Genomic DNA, 26,359 nt, shown 5'->3' on the forward strand with positions numbered 1-26,359 from the left:
GATTGGTGTAGTCAATTAAGGGGCGAGGCAGCATTACCATCTTAGTCAGTGCTATGTGTGACATTACGGACAGTGGTAGCGATTGCCAGAATGCTTTCTGCGTGCGGAGGGACGAAATAGCTGAGTTCACGTTCCCGTCCAGGAGACCCGAGTCAGAGTGGAACATACGGTTTACTGAGCTATTTGAAGGAAACCCCTTCCCAACAGATTTGCTCAAATCCCAGGATAAACTGTTGGGCGTGGGAAGACGCGGTAAGAAGCAGGAACTGATAGCACTTGTTCCAGCTGACTCCAAGGCCTGACAACATTCTGAACTTCTGAAGTATGTAGGCAATAGGAGAATGGTCATGTGCAACGTCTTTCAGATAAAAGTATACATCGTTCGCATAGAACAACATTGTGTGGAGCCTGTCCGGGAGAGGGATCCCCAAAGCTCCTCTGTCCCACCATACCCGGATTATGAGAGGGTTCATGGCTAGCACAAATGGGAGGGGAGGGAGAGGGAAACCTTGTCTGGTGTCCCTATGTACTAGAATGGGTGCTGATATGTGACCCTGAAAATGAATCCAGGTTGTTGGATCTGTGTTTAGGAACCGAGCCAAATGCATTGCATGAGCTTTGAATACAAAATCATTCAAAACCATAAAACGATAGTCCCTAATGCAGTGTGTCGAATACTTTGCCAAGTCTAGTACAAGGACAACCACCATGGGTCCGATGGGGTGCACCTCCTCCATATTCTATACAGACGTTGGATATTCAGGGACAAATCTATACTGATCTGAATGGACTAGCTGTTGGATCACTCACTATAATCTAGTAGCCAGCATTTTACTAAGGATCTTTTAGTTTATGTTCAAAATGGAAAAAGGGTGAAAGGAGCCAGGGTTGGTAGGGTCTGGACCAGGCTTGAACATCGAGGTCCGAATGGCCTTACAGAGAGTAGCAGGGAGGCAACCGGCCTCTAGGGCTTTAACTATATATATCAACAAGGTTAGGTACCAGGAAAGTACAAATGATTTTATAGGACTCAGCACTTTACCGGCAGCCTGGTCATCAATAGCCCCTGTATATGCTGAATGATCAGATGTTGGCAGCCTTGCAAAATGTATTCTGTCAAAACAGGAGGTTATCTCAGGTTGGGCAACATCAAATGGTGAATCATAGAGGTCTGGGTATTATTGATGAAATGTACAGAGCATAGCTTGCTGAGAGTAATGTTGCACCCCGCCTGCATCTTGAAGAACTTTTTCGTGTACTTCCAATTTGAGTCCTGATTTGTCCCCTTCCAGGTGTACTCAGGTTGAGGAAGACACCACAGAGGTATCGTGAGTATCGCCTCCCATTCTAGCAGCTGAGTCAAGAAATCTGGAAGCGCTGGGTAGTCAACTACAATGCTCTCTGTGGCAATGTATTCTTTTTTGACGCTGCCTAGTTCCCGAATAATAGACTTGCGTCCCTAGGTATCTCTAAAGGGCTGTCGCTTACCCAAGGAACATTGGTCGTTAAAAGCAAATAAGTCACTGGGTATTGATGGACTTGACCTCTCTTTTACAAAACATTTAAGTAACTGGCACTGATACTACCACAACTATAAAAGACCTTTACACCAACTACAGCGATCCAGGACACAATGTCACCGGCACTGATTTCCAAAATCAGGGAGGGATATACTTATATAGGCCAATCTCCCTGATATATATGGATGTAAACATTTTGACAGGAATCTTGGCCAGTAGGCTAGGAGGCATCTGAGAGAACCTGACCAGGCAGGTTTCTTCTTGAGCGGATTTGCAGAAAAATACAAAGACCCCACTTGATTGACAGTGTATATAGGACAGGTAAAAGTGTTCATCTTTTCACTTGATGCCGGCAAGGCTTTCAACTGTTTGCTATGGCTGTTCTTTAAAGGAACATTTGAAACAGTGAGCCTAGGTCCTAGTTTTAGGGCAAAGAGCTGCTATAGAAACTCCTCAGCTAAGGTTTGGCCAATAGGTGCACATCAAAACAAATCTTCATAGGCAGATGACTAAGATAAATAGCAGAATAGACAGAATCTGAATCAGAAAATAACTATTGTTTTATGGATCAGACAATTGGAGGAGTATACATAGATCAGGTCCACTGGATGTTTAAAAAAAGCTCATGGGATGGGCGTGGCCAACAGCATGGCCGAGTACGACGTGCCTCAATAAAGCTCCCGATGTGCTGCAACAAAATCCGTCTTAAAACACAGCCCTGACTCCGTACGATGGCGAATGCTCGACCGGAATGATTGGGGAACCTAGGGAGACCAAGAAACCACAGTCTCCCGCTGTTGCGGACGAGGAACTGGACTCTGAACACCCGGCCGCACTGAATACCTTCATCAAGATGGCGGCTGACTGCACTCCGACAGGCCGACAAGAGTAGCTCTCCGGTCCGGGACTACGCACCAGACAGTGCCTGCGGCTGGCAGAGGCAGGCGGGAAGGAGGCACCCCAATGCGATCGGACGTGCCCCGGTTCAGTGGCCGCTCAGACGCTGGAGCCAATTTGCGGAGGCGGTACCCCAGGGAGGTGCCTGCTTCCTGTCTGGGAGCCTAATCGGGCCGTGAATCAGGCCACACAGGAGCCACGGAGTAAACCCGGCTGCAGCCCTTAGACGACTCGCACGGGCGGGAGGAAGCGGAGGAGCGGAGACGTCCGTCCGGACCTGCATATCCGCACCGAGATCGCGGGAGAAGCCGGTGAGGAGATCTGGGAGCAGCAGCCTGGGGGGAAGGCATAGGCCTGAGGAGGGCTCCTAGTGAAGGCCGAGCCCCGGGGAACTGGAAGCAGCGTCGACCGGTCTGAGGGCGGCAGGACTCCTACAGGCGGCCTCGGCTGGGCGGAATTGGGCACCCGAGAGTGGGCAACACCACATGTCACACGCCTTATGCATGGCCACCCTGAACTCTGGCTGGGACTAAACACCGGTTGCGATAATCTGGCAAGGGGCAAGCCCGTGGCAGCGTTATAAGATGCAGGCCTCCAAAATTGTTACTGCATGTGCCTCTGTGGGTCACGGCATACGAGGACCGCAACCGACACACTGCAGCCTTCCCAGCATGCCGCACCTACCCTGATATGAGAGCCCGGACATAGAAGGCGTGTCGCAGAGACCCTACAGAGTGCGGCGGGACCCCGGCTGCACCGCTGGCAGCCCTGAGGCCCTTCACATTGACACTCAGGGACGACTGGGGTGCGACGCCGCTCAGAGACGCGGAACGCCAACGCCACGAGAACGAGCGAACCACGAGAAGTGACCGAGCGCCACAGTGACGCCACCGCTCGGGGTGGGCAGTGAAGTGCGGCCGGGGAGGGCCCCTTTCCCCTACATACCCCTCGTATCAGCTAGAAGATTACCCCCAGCTACCGGTTAACAAGCGGCCCACGTGGGAGTCCTGTTCATACCAGGCTGTGACCCAGATGAAGGTCCCCTAACTGGAGGACAGAACTATAGTGTGACCCCGTCGAATGACGTCACCCTCGCAAGCGTGATCCAAGGTGACCACCGCACTCTCACCCCCCCCTCCACCATCCTTTGCACCCCGGTGCCGGCCCAACAGTTGGGGAAGGGTACGAGAGAGACCCAACTGCAGAGAGGTGAGCCCAACGGAGGGTGAGATGGGGAGAAGGGATCCGGTGGCCAAGCCCGCACGGCGTTAACTATGCCACGGCCCGTCCGCAGAAGGAGGCGAGCCTGGGGGCTACTGGTGCACTTTCCGATACTGCAATGCTACTGGAGGCGATACAGGCATCTAGGACGGATATCCAGGTTTCGAGGGCGGCCTTGGAGGTCAAGATTGGCGAGGTGGGCTCGGAGGTACTACTGCTGCGCCAGGATTTTCAGAATTTGACGGAGAGGGTGACGACGGCGGAAACACGGATCGGCGAGGCGGAAGACTCTCTCACCACCCTCCGAAAGGACATGGCAGAACTTCAAGCGTCCCACCGGCAGCTGCTGTGGAAGGTGGATGATGCCGAAAACAGGGCCAGACCCAACAACCTACGCTTCGTAGGTTTTAGAGAAGCCATTGAAGGGACAAACGTGGTGGCCTATCTATTCTCCTGGCTAAAGACAACGTTCCCACGGCCCCACTTCTCGAACTGTTTTGTCATTGAACGGGCGCATAGGGCCCTGCTGGCAAAGCCGCCGGAGGGAGCACGGCCGAGACGATCATCGCCCGCTTTCGCAATTTTGCAGATAGGGATCTAATACTGAGGTAAGCCAGAAAGAAAAGGGAACTGTGGTTAGAAAACACAACCATCATGATCTTCCCAGACTACAGCCAGGAGGTACAGAAACAAAGACGATCCTACGATACGGTGAAGGTGAAATTGAGAGATCTAAATATACAGTACATGTTGCTCTTTCCGACGAAGCTGAAAGTAATCTTTGGGGGCAGGACACACTTTTTCAATCGCCCGGAAGAGGCATGGCAATGGCTGGAGGAGCGTCCAATACTCCAGGGGGCGGAGGATGAAGGTCGCAGGATCAGGGACGATCTGGCGGCTGCCAACCAGCGACAAAGCCCCCCTAAGACCCAAAGAGTCAAGAAACCACGAACCAGGAGACGCGTCCACACAAATCCATATCCTGATCCCACCGCGTCGGAACGGAGAAGACGGAACGCAGCAACTTCTGCAGGGAGAGCGACAGCGTCGGGGTCCAGGTTCAGTTGTCTGGCCAACCACGATGGCTCAGAGGAAGAAGATGACTCAGGTGGCAAGACATCGGAGGGAGAGGAGGTGGTGGAACAATCCTTGCATCCCCTAGTGACTGCGATCCGAGAACTGGAACAGGAGGCTCTCGACCCAACCGAAGATCTGGACACTGGGACGCAGGGCTCGCATTCCTGACGAGGGATAGGACTGATATCTGAAATGGCAGCTCATCGATGAGGAGGCACGCAAGTTATACACACCCCTTTATTCATTGTTTATTGTTTATTTCTATGTTATGCACTTCGTTTTTTCAGGTTAATCAGGAGTGGGAGGGAAACCTGCCCGCTACGTGTGGTGCATTGTAGGTTTAGTGGGGGGACTCCAGGGGTGGGCGACAGACCCTCTCCCCCAGTAGTCTTAGTTCTGCGGAAGCTGAGACTGAAGGGTGGTGCGCGGAAGGTGGGGGAGGCAGGAATACACGTTTGTCTCGGCATATGCCCCACCCAAACTGCAGGTAGGAACGCTGAAGGGAGTGTCAGATATCATCCCTAATACATCGGACACAATCCAAATTCTTGGGGGAGACTTCAATGACGTAATGAACCCCATGGTAGACAGGACTGGGGATCGAGACAGACCACAGACTGTGACGCCGCTGGCCAAGTCCATGAATGCGCTCGGTCTCCTAGATGTGTGGCGATGGCTCCATCCGGACATCAGGGCTTTCTCCTTCTTCTCCGGGGCACACAAGGTGTACTCTCGTCTGGATTATATTTTCATGGCGCGACAGGCATTACAGGTATCTGATTCAGCAGAGTACTGCACCCGAGGGGTGTCTGACCACTCGCCATTGCTCCTGGCGGTGGGCAGTAAGCGGAGGGAGGGGCCCAAAATACTTAGACTATCGGCCTGGGACTTACAGAACCCGGAAATCCTGAAGGGATTGCGAGCAGACGTGAAAGTGTAGCTGGCGGATAATATAGACTCGGTGGACTCCCGAGTCGTTCTTTGGGAAGCCCTCAAGCTTCCCAAAGAACACAGTGTAGATTGGCAGAAGACAGGAAAAAAGTCCAGGCCGAGATACAGGCTCTAGAAGGGCAGATACTGGCGCTGGAAAGTGAGCACCTGCTTACCAGGGACCGGGGGAAACTTAGACGCCTGGCTGATCAGCAACTCCAGTATAGGCAATTGGTTACAGGGGAGGCAAAGTCACAGGCATTGGCGACCCTGCATCGTATCTATGATGTAGGGGACAAATCTGGACGGCTGCTGGCATGGCTCAGCAGAAAGGAAAGAGATGCTAGATGGGTGGACAGGGTGCGGTATAGTCGTGGCAGCTGGGCATGCACGGATACCACAATAGCGGACGCATTTGCGGACTGCTATGCCACCTTCTACCAAGCACGTGACCTAGGGTCGAAAGAGGATGCGCTGAAATATATGGCACATCTCGACCTCCCGGCACTAGAGAAGGCGGATCACAAAGACTTAGAGAACGAGGTGACTGAAAAGGAAGTTAGGGTCGCTTTGACCAAACTTCGTGCAGGGAAAGCTCCGGGCCTGAACGGCTTCCCCGCGGAATTCTTCAAGAAAATGGCGGACCTCCTGACACGCCACTTGTGGGGCCTCTTCCAGGACGCTGAGGAGGAAGGCCAGCTCCCGCTGGACCTCAGACAGGCCACAATCGTCCCAATCCACAAACTGGGGAAGCCAGCAGAGTACTGCTCGTCCTACCGCCCCATTTCCCTCCTGAATGTGGAGACGAAGCTTTACGCAACAATTCTGGCTCTCCGTCCGTGACAGGTCATACCAGGGCTGGTCCATCTTGACCAAACGGGGTTCATCCCAGAGAGGGCCACTAGGTACAGGTACAATATAGGGAGGACCCATAACTGGCTTCAGGAGGTGAGAAGCAGGACGGAACCTCACTGGTTCCTGTCCCTGGACACAGAAAAGGCGTTTGATGCTGTCCACTAGCCTTTTCTGGAGGGGGTACTGGAGCGCATTGGATTTGGACCCAAGTACAGACGCAAAATTGGTCTATTATACATGTTCCCGAGTGCTAGAGTTCGGGTGAAAGGGGCAATGTCTAAGGCTTTCCACATACAACTGGGAACTAGGCAGGGATGCCCTTTGTCTCCATTGCTGTTCGCCTTGGTTATTGAGGTGATGGCATGCGCAGTCCGACAGAATGTAGGGATTACGGGTTTCCGGTTGGGGCCAGCGGAGGCACGGGAAGAAAAGCTGTCCCTGTACGCGGACGATGTTCAGCTGTTTACTACGCAACTGAGGTAAATCGAATTTTATATGACCAGGTATGTCCCCTATCGTGTACCCCAATGCCCCATGTCTATGCATGACCTCCGTGCATTTTCCCTCCATGGCCGAAAATGAAGACGCAAATGCATTTGCGTCCAACGTTAACATGTCATCTACCAAGTTCTCCAAGAAAGCAACATTAATTTGGTTTCTAAACCTATGTTGCCAACGTCTTTACATGGTGCACTTTTAACACGAAGCCATGTTTTCCTGGCTCTGCCGAGCTAGGCCCTGAATTGAGGCTCCGAAGTCTCTTCTGTTTCTGAAAGCTGCCGTTCTGGTATGCATCCCTGACTCCTGCCTTACTTCCTGCCAGCGAAGCGGTGCTCGGCCCTGCCTGCCTGCCAAGACTGTATTTTGCCTTCAAGTTATCTGTTCAGCCTCCGCGAAAACACATTCCAGTCTAGTGAAATAGGAAAACATATTCCCGGCTGCAGAGCAAAGGGCCCTGCCTTCCTGTCTCCATGCAAGTAAATTACTGCTCCCGTTACCATGGTAGGCCCATGGCCCCCGCACTCTAACATGAAGATTCATATGCACGCACTAGCATTCAGTATTGAACGACCTCTGCCCGAGAGACCTTTTACTTCAGACACTACATCCTCCAAACATGAGATACCAGATATGTTATAGGTACAGGTTGCCCTGACATTCGAGATACTAGTCTCCTCCACTAGTGCTAAAGTCAAAGCCCCCAGTTCTCCCCAGTTACACGTCATGTTCAGTTGCGCACGCACTCAGGTCATAGGTTTCTGCTGATCCTGCAACTTTCTCTATGCATCCACCCACATGTGACGTTTCTTATGACGTTTCTCTGACATGTACAGTGCACGCCCATGTGTACGCCTTTTTACAAGCCTCCTGTTACGCACATGTGTTCTTATCTCTTTCTTTCCACCTGTTACGCCTACTGTATTGGTTTCAATTGTACCATTTTACTATATATAATGTGTAATGTTAATAAAACGTTGAATGTCCCTTCCTGAACCTTAGTGGTGATGGAACATGATATCCAATCCTCGAGGATTTTCCATTAAAGCCCGTATGACTCAGATCCCACAGACTCTGCCTCTCATTTGAATGAGCTGTCTCTTATTAATAATTATATGGAAAAATGATACGGTAAAATTAATTTACCACATAATTTGGCGCCCGAACAGGGACCCCCCTTCCCCACTCGCCGGCGATGTTACGCAGGCTTTGACCCCTACTACAGCCGCGACGGAAACCGTGCACGTTTGCGGGTCTTCCTGCTATCTTCCCTCGGGCCCACGGGGGAGACGGAGACTGCGGTACGGCGTTCAGACGAGGCGGTGAGGAATGCGGAGGATCCCGACCAGAGCCCGAGTCGAGAGAGCAAGGTCCGAGGTATCCAGAGGCCCACCTGTTCCGAAGCGCATGCGTGGTAACGTGATGCGTAGCAGCCAGATGTCGTAGCAGTCCAATCCAGTCCAGTCCAGATTCCGAGGCCTTCAGTTACTTGCTTCCCGGTGAGTACCGTTGTTGGGAACGCATCTAGACGGGTTCATTAATTTGTGCCCGGTCAAGACAGGTCTGGGTACACAGACCTGGTCCAGACGTGTTCACTTAGGTGGATACGGTCCGACGTGTCTCTTTATGGGACCGGTATTGTCTGTACTGTTTTAGCAGTGCATCTAGTAATCCAGTATTCTAGTATCATCTCGAGATTTTCAGAATTTGTGTTTTCTATGTACCAGGTAATTTCAGTCCGAAATGTTTCTTGTGTTTTAATGTCGTGGTGTGAATGATTGTTCGCTATTTCATTTCTGTGTTTATTGTGTTCACATTCGAATCATTTCAATCATGCCACTCTTCTCGAAATTACGTCAGATAGGAACTAGGAAAGGAATACTCGAAGAAGCAGTTCCTGTCCCGCCTAGGGACACTCCAGGGTATTTTATGTACCATAAGCATGGCTTAGATGCCGTACTGTATCTAGATTTATGGGTGGACTACACCAAAGACCTGGATGAGAAGTATAGATGGCCTGTTTCAGGGACATGGGATGCTGATTGCATCATGAGAGTAGAAGAAGTATTATGGAAAAAGAAAGCCAGACAATCCCAGAAAGATGCCATAGAATTGTGGCGTAAAGAATCGCATAGAAGAACAGAAAAAGAAATCAGGAAAGCAGAGAGAAGTAAAGAAGAATCTGAAAAAGCCAGAGAAAAAGAGTTACTAGAAGAAGGAGAACAAGTCAGATTAGAACAATTAGACCGTCAAAGAAACGCACTGCTTACAGGCGTGTATCCAGTTCTTGCCGAGGGCCTGCCCAAGGCGACCCCGGAAGTACCCCGTAACTTGCCACCACCATTGGTTCCAACTAAACTCCGTCACAAACAGACCGCAGCAGACATTTTTCTTTCTTCCTATTTGGATGATGTAGCTCCAGCATATACTAATGTACCCGTACCACCCGTTAATAATGTACAGCAGCCTGCCCCGTCTGTTCAAGCCACGACTCCTCCACGTCTCCAGTTTCCCGCGCCTGTTGTCACTTCCCCTACTGCTGCTGCTACTGCTACTGGTCCCCCTACTATTGGTCCTCTCAATCCTTTTTCGACAGCTGCAACGCAGAGTCCACCCCCATTACATATACCTCTTATACCCGCCATGACATCAGCAGCTACAACCCAGTCAGTTCATGCCCTCGCTTCTGCCTCAGGAGGTGCCGTAGGAGGCCACCTTCGCACCCCGCCACAAGTGAAACGAATGACAATCAGAGAATTAGCATTGCAACGTACACCGAAAGCGGTTGCATATGAAAACCTTAGACAGTATATTACAGATTGTAGATATGACCCAGTACCTGGTAAGGAAGGAGACATGATGTTAGCCTCGTTACGTCTACGACGTGTTACAGATTATTTGATGCTATTACCAGAAATGACTAACCATCTAGACAATATATATCATTTCATTAGAACGGGGGAGAGACCAGAATGTATTCGTGAGGCCATGGCATATCAGAAGGTTGAGACACAAAGTATGATCTTACGATTTTTGATTAATTGTTTGATAAGGGAACTAGATCGGCCAGGCGCTAGTAAACAAGAGATGGATGTACTGATAAAATGGAGTCAGAATATTGCAGATTGTAAACATGATAAACAGAATTGTATAGATGCCATGTCCAGAAAGATTCGTAAAGAAATAGTAACAATGCATGACAGACAGAGGGCTGAAAGGGAAGCCGAGTCCGACAAGAATGAATCCTCAGAGGAGGAAGAAATGGATAACCAAGTAGAAAATCAAGGTACAATAGCGTACGTAGGTAGAGTGAAACTCCCTAAACAGTATTCTTTTGACAGACCTTTTGACAGACCCATTCGTCTAGAAAACAAGAAACGTTTCTTTTCCCCCATACCAGAGCAATGTTCCCTTGAACATGTATTTCAAGACACTGATAAAATCCTGAAAGGAAGAATAGGCTACCATGAACTTAATACCATGCGTGATCAAGAACTAGCCCGGTCAGCAGTCCAATGGGCTGGGAATGACAGTATATATAAAGATGATTCCGTAGCGCAAAACGTTTTTGAGTCTTACCCCAGACGAACAGCGACTAGCTGGTATGTACATGATCCAACATCTCATTACACTATATGAAAATCAGCATTCCGATCCAGGTCCACTATATAATATATTGCAAGACTTACTCCTAAAAAGATGGAGAGGCCTAGGTACCGATTTAATTAGTACCATTCTAGAACAACGTCACAAATACAGAACTTTCCTGACTCCACATTTTGTTCCTGCTCCACCCCAGTAAGACAACCATATCACCTAGACAGACAGAATCCCTTGCGAGAAGTTCATCCCGTCCAGATTCCAGGGGGTGATCTTCAAAGCGTATTCGTATACACTCCTTTGACCAAAATGGAATTATTGGAAATGAAGAAAATAGTGCCCAGTCATGATAAAGATCCTGCAGGATTCCACCGTGAATTAAAGGACATGTTACTCATGGGAGACTATACGTATCCCGACATTCTTAAAATGTTAAAAGTATTGTTGCCAGCAGGTATTTACGAAAAACTGAAAGAGAAAGAATGGGAGGTGGGAGATAAAAAGATTGTCTGGACTGAATTAGAGGACGAAGAAAATACACGTATTCCACGTACAGGTCTCGGGACCAAAACTAAAGCATTACCAGGATTATTAGTTCAAGTGTTGCCTAGATTATTGACAGTTAAAAAGGAAGACTGGGATGCAATCTCAGCCTGCAAACAGAAACAAGATGAAGACACTAGTGATTTTTATTCCAGATTTGAGAAATGTTTCATTATTAATAGTGGCCTGAAAACAAGTAGCGAGTCATATCCACATCTTTTTGTGACTAAATTAGTCGAGAATTCCTTACCACAGGTTAAAAACAGAGTATTGAAAGTCGAAAGCACATGGCAAGCAAATAAGCCTTCCCAAATGTTACAAATGTTACAGTACCACCAGAACAGAATTAGAGAGGAACACGATCATGAACAGAGGCGTATGAAAGATACGAAAACGAAAGTACTAGTTGCCCAGTCCGTCCCAGCAGACGGTCAGAAGAGGGGTAACACACAGACTAGTCATTCTGCAGCTCCTGTTAAAGGGAATTGCAATTATTGCAAACAGCCAGGTCACTTCATAAATGAATGTGCCGTTTTAAGACACAATATTGCTACAGGCAAAACGAAAGAAAGACCGCGTCCGCCTAGACCAGAACACGTTCCACAGAATATTTCACAAAATACGCAACCGCCACAGAATGCACAGCAACAGACAGTAGCTGTACCACAACCCCAACCTATTGCCCCAACGCAACATGTCACACAGCAAATGTACCAGTATGCACAATCCGATTACCCCGATTATCAGCAGTATACATGAAACAGCCTAGAGAGGGAGGTTGGCTTGCCCCTTATTGAGGTTCCTGTAGATCAAGATGGTCCCTATGTACATAGTCAGGTATTAGGGAAAGACAGAAAATTTTTGATTGATACAGGGGCAAGTAGAACTACCATTAGTCATGACGAGGTTCCAGGGGCACCCCTCTCAGGCTCACAGAATGTTTCCCTTGGATTGTCAGGAAAACCTATTGTTAACGAAGTATCGAAGCCAGTTCCCCTTGCAGTTGGTCCATTGTCCCGACCTACAGATCTGTTACTTACGAAATCATGTCCTGAAAACTTGCTTGGTATTAAAACGTTAAAAGCTCTAGGAGCTGTAATATGTTGTTCTCCGGAAGGAGTGAGGTTATTTTTACGTGACTTCAAGGGTCATTACGTGTTGAGAGATTTTGATCCAAGATTGAAAAATGTTCCACAGCATTTATGGGCACAAGGTCCAACAGATGTAGGTTGTATGCACATTACTCCCTATCGTGTCACACTCAAGCAAGGTGTTGTACTGCCCCGAATCCGACAATACAAATTACCCCCCGAGGCTGTAGCAGCCTTGCTGAAAATTATTGACGAGCTCATTGCCCAAGGAGTAGTCGTAGAACCCGACTCCAATGTATGTAATTCTCCAATCATTCCGATTCTTAAACGAACTGACCCAAATGCACCTCCAGTCTACAGATTGGTGATTGATCTTCGAGAACTCAATAAATGTATAATACCACAGTACCCAGTAGTCCCAGATATTTCGTCACTATTGACTGCTATAGATTCCGAAGCTGCGTTCTTCACTGTAATCGATCTTAAGAACGCCTTCTTTAGTGTCCCCATTCATCCAGAAAGCCAGTATTTGTTCGGATTCTCTTTAAATGGCCGAAGCTTCAAATTTGCACGTGCACCTCAAGGGTTCACAGAGAGTCCTAGTATTCACAGCCAAGCTTTGAAACGACAACTAGACAGTATTTACATGCCTGCTGACACTGCTCTGCTCCAATATGTTGATGATCTGTTAATCACCGCCCGGACCGAACGTGATTGCGAGCGCGCGTCACTGACAGTCCTGTATTTTCTGGCCGAGAAGGGGCATAAAGTATCCCCTTCGAAGCTACAATTCTGTGCCCAGCAAGTGGTATACCTTGGACACTTGCTGTCCAAGAGGGGTAGACAGTTGACACCAGATCGCATCCAGTTAATTGCACATCTGCCACAGCCCAAGACACAAAAGGAAGTACGGGCCTTTATCGGCCTCACTTCTTACTACAGACAATGGATTCCCCAGTATGCATTTCTAGCCAAGCCACTCATACAGTTGACAACACAGGAGGCAGCGACTTCGACTGTCCTCCCTTGGACTCAGGAACACACACAAGCTTTTGACGAGTTAAGGAAAGCTTTATGTCAAGCACCTGTTTTAGCGACACCATGTTATAGCAAGCCTTTTACACTTTTTGTCACAGAACGCGATGACACAGCGTTATCTGTTCTCACACAAGATCAAGCAGGACGCCACAAGCCTTGTGCTTATTTTTCTAGTACCTTGGATCCAGTAGCCCAGGCTTTGCCTGCGTGCCTAAAATCAGTTGCAGCAACAGCTCTAGCTATCAGACAAAGCGACTCAATAGTGTTAGGACATCCCCTGACAGTACAGGTTCCACACTCCGTGGAAGTTCTTCTGAACCGTACCCAGACTCAACACTTGACCATAGCACGACTGACAGGTTATGAACTGACACTGTTCCAGCCACACATAGAAATCAGACGCTGCAACATACTTAACCCTGCCACATTGTTACCCTCGTGTACAATTGATCCAGCACCACATGATTGTGTAGAAGTCATCAATACAGTGACAAAGCCCCGACAAGACTTGACAGACATTGCATTGCCCGACCCAGACCTGACACTTTACGTGGATGGTTCATGTATGAGAACAAGCACAGGAGAGTTAGTGGCCGCATATGCAGTGACCACTGAAACTGAAGTACTAGAAACACATCGTATTGACACACTATCTGCTCAAGCTGCAGAGCTCATTGCCCTGACTCAAGCCTGTATACTAGCCAAGAACAAGAAAGTAAACATATACACAGATTCACAGTATGCATTCGGAGTCGTTCACGACTTCGGTGTTCTTTGGGAAGAGAGAGGTTTTTTAACTTTTCACGGTACCAAGATCCAGCACGGTCCCCTCATTCAAGCTCTGTTAGAAGCAATACACTTGCCTACAGCTATAGCCATTATGAAGTGCAAAGCACATACCAAAGTCACCAACACTATTTCCCAGGGTAACGACCTGGCAGATCGAACAGCCAAACTCACAGCTCAGACAGACATACCGACTGACGTGACAAAGACTGAAATACCTTCACTGACACATTGCCTGACAGTTAAGGATCCCACACTAGATGTACTCGACATACAGACACATGCAACCTCAGACGAAATCAAGAAATGGACTGAACAAGGAGGGATCCATACAGATCAGGGATGGATGACGAAGGGAAGAGCCACATGGTTACTCCCCGACTCTATGGTTCAAATCATCATTAATACAGCACATAGTCCAGCACACTTAGGAGAGAAAGCCATGTTAGACAGTTTACAGACTCTTTGGTTCAACAAACATTTACGAGCAGCAGCAAAACAGAAAGTGCGTACTTGCATGATCTGTTGTCAGTTCAATCCAGGCAAAGGCATTCCGGTGGAACAAGGTGGATTTCATCCTCCTGACCACCCTTTTGAAGTCCTCCAGATGGATTATATCCAGATGGACAGATGCCGAGGATTCAAGTATGTCCTCGTAGTCGTATGTGCTCTTTCCCGATGGACAGAAGCATATCCAGTTCCCGATTACACTGCTGTAACCACTGCCAAACAGCTGGTCCGTGAGTTTTTCCCGCGATATGGTTTGCCCCGTGTCGTGTACTCTGATAATGGACAACCATTCTCGTCCGAGCTTATTAAACAGGTATCACTCCTGTTAGGTTACCAGTGGAAGTTCCACTGTGTTCAACATCCTGAAGCCGCAGGTCTCTTAGAGAGACATAATCAAACCCTGAAAACACGCCTAGCAAAAGTATGTGCAGAAAAAGGTGTAGATTGGATAGTAGCTCTGCCAGTTGCACTCTTCTATATGCGCATGGTAGCCATTTCCAGGACCGGACTATCTCCCTATGAGGTAGTTTTCGGGCGGCCTCCCAATATGTGGGGTACGCCTATGCCGAAAAAGATCACTGATGTTGAAAGTACTATGCTGACAGATTACTTGGCCTCCTTGATGTCTGCACTACAATCTTGTCGTTCACAGGTCGCAGCTGCCTTCCCGGACAACACCCAAGTGAAACCGCATGAAGTCGTCCCCGGCGAGTACGTCTACGTGAGAAATTTCGACAGGAAAAGTCCGCTGGAACCCAGATGGAAGCAGCCAAAGTTGGTGTTGATGTCAACGAGGACCGCCGTCAAGCTGGAAGGTCGCAAGGGATGGCTGCACTCCAGCCACGTTAAGAAATTTCACAGACTGTGTCCAGAAACTCCGATTAAGGACTGCCCACTTTTGGATACTGACTCTAAACTCCCCCTGCTAGAGAAAACTCCACACCAGGAGTATCGTTCCAAGTTAAGGTCTAGTAAGTCAGACAGCGTTTAATTGTTTAAGTCCCCCTCGGGTGAAGCGGTTAGACAGGTTTCTGACATGTATAAGATAGACCCAAGTAGTCAGAGAGATAGGCGTAGCGAAAAGAGAAAACAGTACTGTAAAGTTTTACACAGCAGATGCATTATCGATTTAATTTATATGTTTCTTCTGAGTCTTACGATTATATGCATAAGTTTAATGCTACATATTTTTTTTCCTCTTGATTCTCATGTACATGCTTCCTCTAATGACACTGTGGAGCACACTTTTAGTGACCTGCCCCCACACTAATTATCCTATCGTTTAGCAATGCGCAACAATACATTCATCCGTATGTTACACCATTCTCACCAGACCAGTAATGCCACCAATTGCTGGGTATGTGGCCGACTCCCTCCCTATCAGAAATACAAGGGAGCTCTGCCCCTCTTTCTCTACCCGTCCACACATAATGGTTCATGTGGTGCATGGTTTGCTTTAATGTCTTCCCTAGATAGTAAGTCCAAGGTCTCCCAAGGCAATTGGATTTGGGGGGACCTGAATACAGTCATGAATAAAGTATGTTTCCCAGACGCCGACGGTCTCCCTCAAAGGACAGGGACCGATCTAGAAAACGAAGTGTATGGATTAGGTAATTTTACACTTAACTTCATGATCCTGAATGTGCAGTCTGAGACTAATTCGGACTTGCGGTTTATTACAGTTTTGCCAGTAAAAGGTGAATTATGCGTCAGAAAGAATGGTTCAGTACATCTAGGACACAGTGATTGTAATACTGTGGTCGAATTCAGCGATAAAGGAAAGTCTACTTTCAAAACTTCCCGCCATTCTTATTTTATATGTGGTCAGATAGCTTATGTACGTCTGCCCTTAGATTGGGATGGGACGTGTTATATTGCATTCCTATTGCCACCTGTTTTCCTAGCCCCGCCTGATTATCATAGAAATCCACATCTTGTACATGTAAGACATAGAAGGGAGATCAAGACCCCGATTGTCGATCAGACTGAAACTACACTAGAGCAATACACAGATTTCAATAAAGGTTTCTTTTTCTTCATAGGTCCCATCCAGAATAGTAAATTAATACGTAGATTGACCAGAACCCTTGAAGCAGTAGTGAATGAAACTACTTCTGCTTTAGGTAACCTGACTGAAGAGCAGTCTGCTATGAGACTTGTTGTTCTTCAAAATCGCCCTGTCCTTGACGTCATCCTGGCCGATAGGGGCGGGGCTTGTAGAGTCATCGGATCTAGTTGTTGCGTTTTCATTCCAAATAACGCACCGTCAGTATACAAAGCCATCACGAGGCTTCATGAAATTGCTCACCTGATACACCAGAATCCAGGTACCTGGACTTGGTCCGGTTGGTTCTGGAGTGTGATTTCCGCTTGGGGATGGAAAGTATTGTCATTCCTAGGAATAATATTCCTTATAGTATTCAGTTGTTGTCTTTGTTTACAATGTGGGCCAGCGATCTGTGGCTTGTGTGCCACATCATGTATTCCTCATCCAATTCCACGATCCCGAGCTCGAATGCGAAAGGACGAGCAAATGATGTTATATGAACAGATAGATGGTCTCATGAACATAGATATATCCTGAAGGGAACGTAGGGGACAAGGAGGGATGAGGTAAATCGAATTTTATATGACCAGGTATGTCCCCTATCGTGTACCCCAACGCCCCATGTCTATGCATGACCTCCGTGCATTTTCCCTCCATGGCCGAAAATGAAGACGCAAATGCATTTGCGTCCAACGTTAACATGTCATCTACCAAGTTCTCCAAGAAAGCAACAATAATTTCGTTTCTAAACCTATGTTGCCAACGTCTTTACATGGTGCACTTTTAACACGAAGCCATGTTTTCCTGGCTCTGCCGAGCTAGGCCCTGAATTGAGGCTCCGAAGTCTCTTCTGTTTCTGAAAGCTGCCGTTCTGGTATGCATCCCTGACCCCTGCCTTACTTCCTGCCAGCGAAGAGGTGCTCGGCCCTGCCTGCCTGCCAAGACCGTATTTTGCCTTCAAGTTATCTGTTCAGCCTCCGCGAAAACACATTCCAGTCTAGTGAAATAGGAAAACATATTCCCGGCTGCAGAGCAAAGGGCCCTGCCTTCCTGTCTCCATGCAAGTAAATTACTGCTCCCGTTACCATGGTAGGCCCATGGCCCCCGCACTCTAACATGAAGATTCATATGCACGCACTAGCATTCAGTATTGAACGACCTCTGCCCGAGAGACCTTTTACTTCAGACACTACATCCTCCAAACATGAGATACCAGATATGTTATAGGTACAGGCTGCCCTGACATTCCAGATACTAGTCTCCTCCACTAGTGCTAAAGTCAAAGCCCCCAGTTCTCCCCAGTTACACGTCATGTTCAGTTGCGCACGCACTCAGGTCATAGGTTTCTGCTGATCCTGCAACTTTCTCCATGCATCCACCCACATGTGACGTTTCTTATGACGTTTCTCTGACATGTACAGTGCACGCCCATGTGTACGCCTTTTTACACGCCTCCTGTTACGCACATGTGTTCTTATCTCTTTCTTTTCACCTGTTACGCCTACTGTATTGGTTTCAATTGTACCATTTTACTATATATAATGTGTAATGTTAATAAAACGTTGAATGTCCCTTCCTGAACCTTAGTGGTGATGGAACATGATATCGAATCCTCGAGGATTTTCCATTAAAGCCCGTATGACTCTGCCTCTCATTTGAATGAGCTGTCTCTTATTAATAATTATATGGAAAAATTATACGGTAAAATTAATTTACCACACAACTGAACTAGACCGCTACGGCGCTAAGTCTGGTTATCAGATCAACTGGCACAAATCGACGATCTATGACCCTCGGGGAAGGGACAGGTGGCCCAGGCTGTCTGAGAGACTGCTGACGACCAGAGAGGGATTTACGTACCTAGGGATATTTATCACGACAAACGGTGACCATTCCTACGACCGGAACATTGAACGAGTTCTGCGTAATGTTGTAGCGGACGCTGACAGATGGCAATCGCTCCCACTTAGGATTCTGGGACAGGCAGCTATGTTTAAGATGATCTCGCTTCCGAGATTCCTCTATGCCTTCCAGAACAAGTATTTCCCCCTGAAAAGTAAGGTCTTCCGGGACGTACATGCGGAACTGCGATCATATCTATGGCTGGGAAAGCACCCTAGGGTAGCGCTGGCGACCCTGCAGAGACACCAATATGATGGAGGGATTTTGCTTCCTGATCTAGAAGCCTACTATTGGGCGGAACACCTGACCCCCATTAATGAGTGGATACACGCACCTGTCACACACCCCACCTATGCTCTGGAAAGGCACAGTATGGGCACCCAGACATGTCTCCACTACATCTATGAAGGTAGGGGGCAGGCCAGGCTACTGCCGTCTACTACAATCACGCTGGGGGCATGGAAAAGGGCAACGAAAGCCATTAAATGGGAGCATAGATCGAAGAAACAAACCCCGCTATGGGACTGCAGCTGGTTGAAGGATCTCAGCAAGCTCAGAGGGTTTCAGGGGTGGGACGCCATTGGCATCTCTACCCTAGGAGACGTAACCAAAAAGGGGGCACTGCAATCCTTCCCTTCACCACAGGCAGACTTTGGGCTTCACCGCTCCCAGTTTTTTAAATATATGCAACTGAGACATGCATGGAGGGCAGAGGGGGCGTTGCTGGAGGCGCTCCCCGAATATGCGCATTTGGAGGGCCACCTCCTGCAGGAACAGATCCCCGAAAAGGCGGTCTCCCTCACATACAAAACTAATATGAACAATAGACCTAACAGACTAGAGGGGCTCCGGACCACATGGGAACAGGAAGTGGGGGACATGGATGACGTAGACTGGGGTACGGTACTGATGCATCCCAGGGAGGTGGCAATTAAGTCGCGCCTCCGCTTGATCCAGTTCAAGATCCTACACAGGGACTATTTCGATAGAGTGAGGCTATATAAAATGGGAAGAATATCTGACCCCTGCTGCCTGCACTGCGGACATGATGGAGGAGATTTCGTACACACTATTTGGTCCTGCCCACGCATTCAGACATACTGGAGGGAGATCCTCGCTGAATTGGGAGAGGTGCTAGGGATAGACATTCCAATAGACCCGAAGCTCATACTCCAGGGGATGACCAACGATGTGGACCTAGCCCGTCCACTGCTGATTTTCCTGGGACTAGCTCTGGTAGAGGCCAAAAGGGACGTAGCCAGGAAATGGGGGGCACCAGATGTACTACAACTGGGGGAATGAAGAAGGGGAATTGACCTATACATGGCGGCCGAAAGGGTTACATATAAAGCACAAGGGTGCCCCAAGAAATTCCGAAGAGTGTGGGGTAAATGCTGACGCTATCATGGACTAGATGGCGGTCTCTAAGGGGACCCGAATGTTAGAGTATCTTGTCTTGAGTCATAGAGACATTACGGTGTTAATGGCATTGTATTTTCTCTTTTTACTATGTCTTCCTCAGCCTAGCGGTTGACTTATCAAATCAGCTGTATGCTTTTCTTCTCAACGGGATCGCAGTCTACCTGAATGTGTTCTGGTGTGAATGTCTGTTTTTCTTATGTGATCTTGTGGTGTTGAGGCTTTTTTTGATGAACAATATTTCTCTTAGCTTTATGGTTGTTCTGATGTTGAGCATCTTATCTGGATCTTTCTGTGTCATTACAGGTATTGTTTAATAACCTTAACATGTTTGCATGCTCCGTTGCAATCGTTCGTGAATTAAGGTTATTTGTTCCCATTCACTTTATACGTTTATACTTTCCTTTTTGGGTGTTTTCTTTTCTCTCTTCTCCTTTTTCCCTCCGTGTATTTTCTTGTCTTTTTTTCCATTTTTCCATTTTTCTTTCCGTGTTTTTCCTTTGTTTTATGTGATGATCCTTGCTTATACTGCCATTAGTGATAGCTGTCGATAATTTTAGACACTTCGTTTTTGAATGTACAACTGTGATTCATAATATGTCATTCTATTTCTGTGCATGTGTACATAACTAAGTGATGCTAAATTCATCCTAATTATCAGCTCTCTGGCATATTTTTTATTGTTATGTATTTATGATTCTATTGTGTATATTCTAGTTTTGTGACTTTGTATGTATATTTGCTTTTACAGCCCTGAGGAAGCCCTTATCGGGCGAAACGCGTTGGATGTCTTCTATGCTGTTTCACTGATCACCTTACCTTCTGTCTTGTGCTGTTTTGCTGATCATCATGTTCTGATTTCTTGGCTGTCATCACCGTGTCAAGACTTACTTGATAAAAATTTGGACATTTTTTCGTATTCACGAAGAATATGTGTCTCAATTTATCAAAATTGAAATTTCATATTTAATAATTGCTCTTGTTGCCTCTCCATTTGCTGGTTTTGTGTTCACTGTCTTCTGAGTCAGTATCATTAACCATGCCAGCTGAAGATATTTCTTCCAGCTCTGTAGGTATGACGAGTGGCAGATGTGGTTTTACGCCATACCTGGCTGATGCGGTCTAAAGTAAAATGTAGTTACTTTTCAAATTCGATTTTAAAAATTAAGAGGGAAATATCCTTGAATGGCTTTTCTACCATTTTCCCAGGCAGAGATGTAGAATTACATATTTAATAACCTAGCCTGTCTTATGAGAAATGTAGCTAAACCTAGTAACTGATTTTAATCCTTCAGTCACTGTGAAGGTATACTTCTTAAATACCCCTGGTGGGCACATAAGGTACACTTCAGGGGTGGCTTAATAATATATAAAAATAGATTTTCCTATACAGCTAAATCACTTTTTTATACCATGTGCTACTGGAGTGCCTTGACACTGGAGCCCAGCCAGAGCTTAGTAGTGCTCCTAGCAGATATATATTTTTGTCATGTATGTGGGTGGTGTAGGTGTAGGTAGGTACATACTGCAATCCACATGATATTTAACCTTTCATGTTACAAGTATAGCTGAGGCACAATAAACAATAAGCCAAACAGGGAGTTCCATTGCACAGCAAGTTTTAGCAAGGCAACAGAGGAATGTTAGCATCATTTTGCATGGGGAGACCACAACAAATAATATGTCATCCTTTAAAATGTTCATCAAGAGGTGTAGCCCAAAGAGCCCACGTAATTCATTACAGAGAAGAAAGAAGTTTTAAAACGTTCATATGAGATCAGATTTGTGTACAGCTTACCTCACTAGGTAGTCCAACAGCCAGCTGGTCTTTGCCTGTTTCAGGATAATCCTTGAGGTTGTCTTTCCCTGATGAAGGTACATTCTGATGTTTAGCAGCAACGCTTTTGGAGAGAAGCTGTGCATCTGACTGTATAAAGTCCAATGTATTTGATACTTCAGTATTCTTAATAGGGGGCATCAAGTCTGGTGTACTTGGTAACCCACTCTTGCCTGGTGCTGGCCCTTTCTGCAAAGGAGAATGCTGAATCTCAGGGACTTTGTTTTGTTTTCTCACCTCAATGCTTTTGGAATCAATATATGGAGATTTCCCATCAACTTGCATTAACTTTACACCTGTTGTGCGCTCTGCCTGAGATACATGTCTAGTAGATTTCTCTTTTTGTCCTGGGGCATGTTTGAGAGTTACAGCTGGACTTTCTTGTCCAGAATGTTTTGGTAAATTAACTGAAATTTCAGGTGGTTTTTCTTTTGGAATTTTTAATCCCTGGTAATCAGCTTTTGCCTTACTGCGGATTGGAACTGGAGGTGTTTTCTTTTCTTCTGCAGGCAGTACTGTGTTCTCTAAATACATTTCTCGCAGAGAAAAGTAGCCTTCTGCCTTTGAGGATGCTGAACACAGTGGAGCATCACAGACTTCGGGATCTTTGTTTTTAAGTATTCCAGCATCCTTATTCTTTTTAGTATCTCTTACAATTGTCATTTTAGGAAACTTCGGAGACGCTGTGACACCTTTTAATTGCGCAGCTGCTGTTCTTTCAACTTCCATTTTCTCATCTGCTTGATTCTTAGGAGGAACTGCTGAAAACCGAGACTTGCTTGCAACAGGACTTGGGCCTTGAACCTTTTGCGTATCCAATGCACTTGACTTTTCCTCTTTTTGTAATGGGGTAACAGCAGATTCATTCTCTTTCTTTTTCTTTTTAGCTGTTGACTCTTTATCTGTAGGTTTTTTGGTTATGATCTCAACAGTCTCACACACATATGCCAGAAACTCCTTTCCATTCGCTTCTAGATTCTCTGATGAGATATATCCATTTGTGGTAATTTCTTCAGTTGGTCTTGACATCATTTCATTTGCAAATTCACGTTCTCCATTTATCAACTGTTCCTTGCCTAAATCAGCAACATCTACCTTTAACCTGGATGTAGAATCTTGAATATGGACCTTAATTACATCCTCCTTGTCCACTAAAGCAGGTGACTTTTTACCTTCTTCAGCTGAGAATCTTCTCTTCCGCTGAATCCGTTCTGGACTCAGTGCTCTTAATTTATCCAACACATTTTCCTTGTCACGCTTTCTACTCTGCTCAATTTCGCGCATTTTGGCTTCAGCTTTTCGCTTAAGTTTGGCAAACCATCTCTGGTGTATTTTATACTCAGTCATGGTTCCAACCTCTAAAACCCCAGAACAGGATACTATGCCTTTGGTGTTTCTGGCAGATGCTTGATATATTGCTGCATCCTCTTCCCTGCATCTAGAAAATAATAGAAAACATATTAAAGCTCTTCTACAGGAGAGGAGGGCAGAGAAATAATAGGAAAAGATGTTCAGCCCTATCCCCTTTTCTTTACAATCTAGGAGATCGAACATACATTTTAGACATGTTGGAGATAACAGTATCACAGCTAGATCAGATACATTCTATAAATCTGCTTTCTGTAGGTAATGACTTTCCCTTCCCTTATCAGTACTGTAGTTGGTAAAAAACAAGTTACTTACCTCTACAATGTGGTTCTCCAGTATCGATATCTTTTATAGATTCACATGCTTCACCGTCGTCATGGTGGGAGTCCCACGATAACAGTAAAATAGTAGTACTAAAAGTCAACATTCAAATGCCCATAGGAATTCACTAGCATTTAGCAGCATATTACCAATTGTTTTAAAACATCCAAACTCCAGCCAATCAGGGCGTAGACCATACTGTCTCCTTCCCCTGCAGGGCTACCATACTTCAGATTTCGAGCACGAGTACCATTAGAGGAATGAGAGAGGTATTGAGGGTGAACCTTAAAGGGGAGGAGCGAAGGTTGCATGTGAATCTATAAAAGATATAAATACTGGAGAACCACAGTGTACAGGTAAGTAACTGATTTTTCACCAGTATTGTATTGTTCATAGATTCACATGCTTGAATCAGAATAGTAAGCTGTTATCAAAGGGTCAGTGGCGGCAGGTAAGGTGAACCATCCCACCATGCGACCCAGAAACAAAATACGAATAATAATAGGAAAGAGCATTCCTCATATATATATAAAAGGATTGGCAACGCCCTGTCCTGGCCAAAATAAATTTATTTAGACAGCTGATAAGAAGTGTTTCGCCTGTCCAGCAGGCTTGTTCACTAACAGCTTTCCTTTTCAACCAAGAACCAGCATGTGTACCCTTTTGTTTCTGTGGAATCATATTGCTAACCAGTAATTGCTTAAAAGAGTGTGCTCTTCGGAATGTTATTGCTGTTTTTTTCTAGACTAGCTTCCCCAATACTGGATCATTACATATTAGGTGCCAGTATTTATTTAGTATATTCCTGATTGTGCCATGCTGACGGTTAAAAGAGGTAACCATTCTGGCTTGATTAGGTTGTATACTTTCTCGTTTGATCTTACTTTGGCTTTTGATACAGAATATCTAAACTAGTTCTCTTTTTAGGTCCAGGAAGTTAACCGAACTGCTACTCACTGTGCTGGTGAATTTCAGATTTAAAGTATTCACCACAGAAACAAAAGGGTACACATGATGGTTCTTGGTTGAAAAGGCAAGCAGGCTTTATTAAATGTACAAAATCTACGGCCTGTGGCCATGGGAAGAACACATAAGCGTATAGATTGGGTCTCTCTAAGAGAGAGAAAAAGATCAAAGGACTCTTTTCATGCAAAACGGAATATGCTGTCTACGTACTGCAATGCCAGTGTGACTTGAGGTACGTAGGCAGCACGATCCACCCTATCCATAAAAGGTGCTACAACATCTTAGGGCCATTCGCAATGTGGATAAAACCTACCCAGTGGCGCACCACTTTGAATCCCACCATGAGAAAAACCCCACAAGGTTTGATTTATTTTGTAATTGATTGTATCCTACCAAGTATACGTGGTGGGAATCGAGAAAAAAAGCTCAGAAGGCTTGAGTTCTGTTATATTCTGGAATTTATTCAACCCCGATGGGGTTAAATATGGAAGAGGATTTGATCACACATCAATAAATCCTGTTGTGGTATGTTGGTAAAGAAACCATGAGTTTAGAGAAAATTACTGGGTGAACTCTAAAAGAATGTTTTTATCAGTTTTGGGTAAATAATTAATTTTGTCACAGGTTTTTTGCACTGTTGTAAAACAGACTGGATCATGTTGAAAATGAGCAATAGCCCACTGGGGCGTTATTCGTCTGAAACGCAATATGAAATGATGCGGGGTGTGCGAGTTAAACGTGAAAATACCCACAGGGGTTATATTTAGCAGCATGCTTTTTAAATGTCAGAAAATGTCTCCACTGTAGGAACGATAAACTTTGTTTAAATTTCAGCAAAGAAATGTATAATTATGACCAGTTGCCCACTGGTGTGTTATTTTCTGAAGTGCTGAGGGTAAAATTATGAAACGATGTGAGACACACGAGTTAAATGCAGAAAGTGCCCACTTAGGGTATATTTCATGACATGCTCTCGATATATCAGAAGATGTTCGTTACTGCAGGAACGATAACGTTATTATAATTTGTTTATTGAAATTTTCATAGAACAAAAAACCAGCAAAGGTATCTTTGCATCATTATATAGCGCACAGAATACTAAGGAGTCCATCTTCACACGTGTACATAACATCAAGGTGATAATGAAAGACAAGCACATCAATAATCAAAGCAGTCACATGGGTAGAAAGGTAGGAACAATGTTAATCAGCAGCGTTAGCCAGCAGGTAGGCAGTGAAGGGGAGCCAAATGTCCAGCGGACGGGACGCACTAGGCAGTTTTTCCGCATAACACGTGAGTTGATCCCGACAGTATGTCACGTCTTGCAGCCAGTGGGCCAATTTAGGTGCTGGGCGGCCATCCCAGTGTAGTGAGACTCTGCGTTTCACCAACTGCAGCGCCAGCGCCACAAGTTTGCGATTCGCAGATTTAACGTGCAGGACATGCCCCATCAAGCAAACCTTCATTGTACAGTCGATAACCTCACCTATCATAGCGGATAATGTGGTTGTGACCTCACCCCAAAATTCTGCTACTTTCGCACAGGCCAGGCTAGATGTTGAAAGTCTGCTTTGTCAGCCCCACATCTTTTACAGCAATGAGATTCCCGCAACCCAAATTTATATAGTTGCACAGGGGTATAATATACCTGATGGACATATTTATAGTGAATATGCTTAAGGTTACCATTTGCAGCAAGTTGACCTGTTAAACTGCAACTCAATTCCCACTCCTGCGTCAGTGGCTGTGGTAGGATGGCATTCCATTTAGCTAGCGAGGCTTCTGCAGGTAAAGCCTCATCACGCTGGGAGGCTATATATAAACATGAGATCAGATTTATAGTGTGCAGTGCGGTATATAAAGATTGAAGAGCTTCTAGCGTTGGTGGCTCTATTGGGAAAGTGGGATATAACGTGTTCAATGCTGCCCTTGG

At 46.2% G+C, this 26,359-nt stretch overlaps 1 protein-coding gene across 2 annotated transcripts in view; it reads right to left on the reverse strand.

The window, feature by feature from the left end:
• The window catches only part of ALPK3 (alpha kinase 3), a 1,258,466-nt gene that overhangs the window by 736,001 nt on the left and 496,106 nt on the right, over positions 1–26,359 (reverse strand). For both annotated transcript variants that reach the window (XM_086959428.1, XM_086959429.1), the window contains one exon: positions 21,733–23,209. In XM_086959428.1, the coding sequence (XP_086815554.1) occupies positions 21,733–23,209 (1,477 nt within the window). The remainder of the gene's footprint in view (positions 1–21,732; positions 23,210–26,359) is intronic.

The sequence above is a fragment of the Lissotriton vulgaris genome, chromosome 2_2 (assembly GCF_964263255.1).
Source record: "Lissotriton vulgaris chromosome 2_2, aLisVul1.2, whole genome shotgun sequence".
NCBI classification, from domain to species: Eukaryota; Metazoa; Chordata; class Amphibia; order Caudata; family Salamandridae; genus Lissotriton; species Lissotriton vulgaris.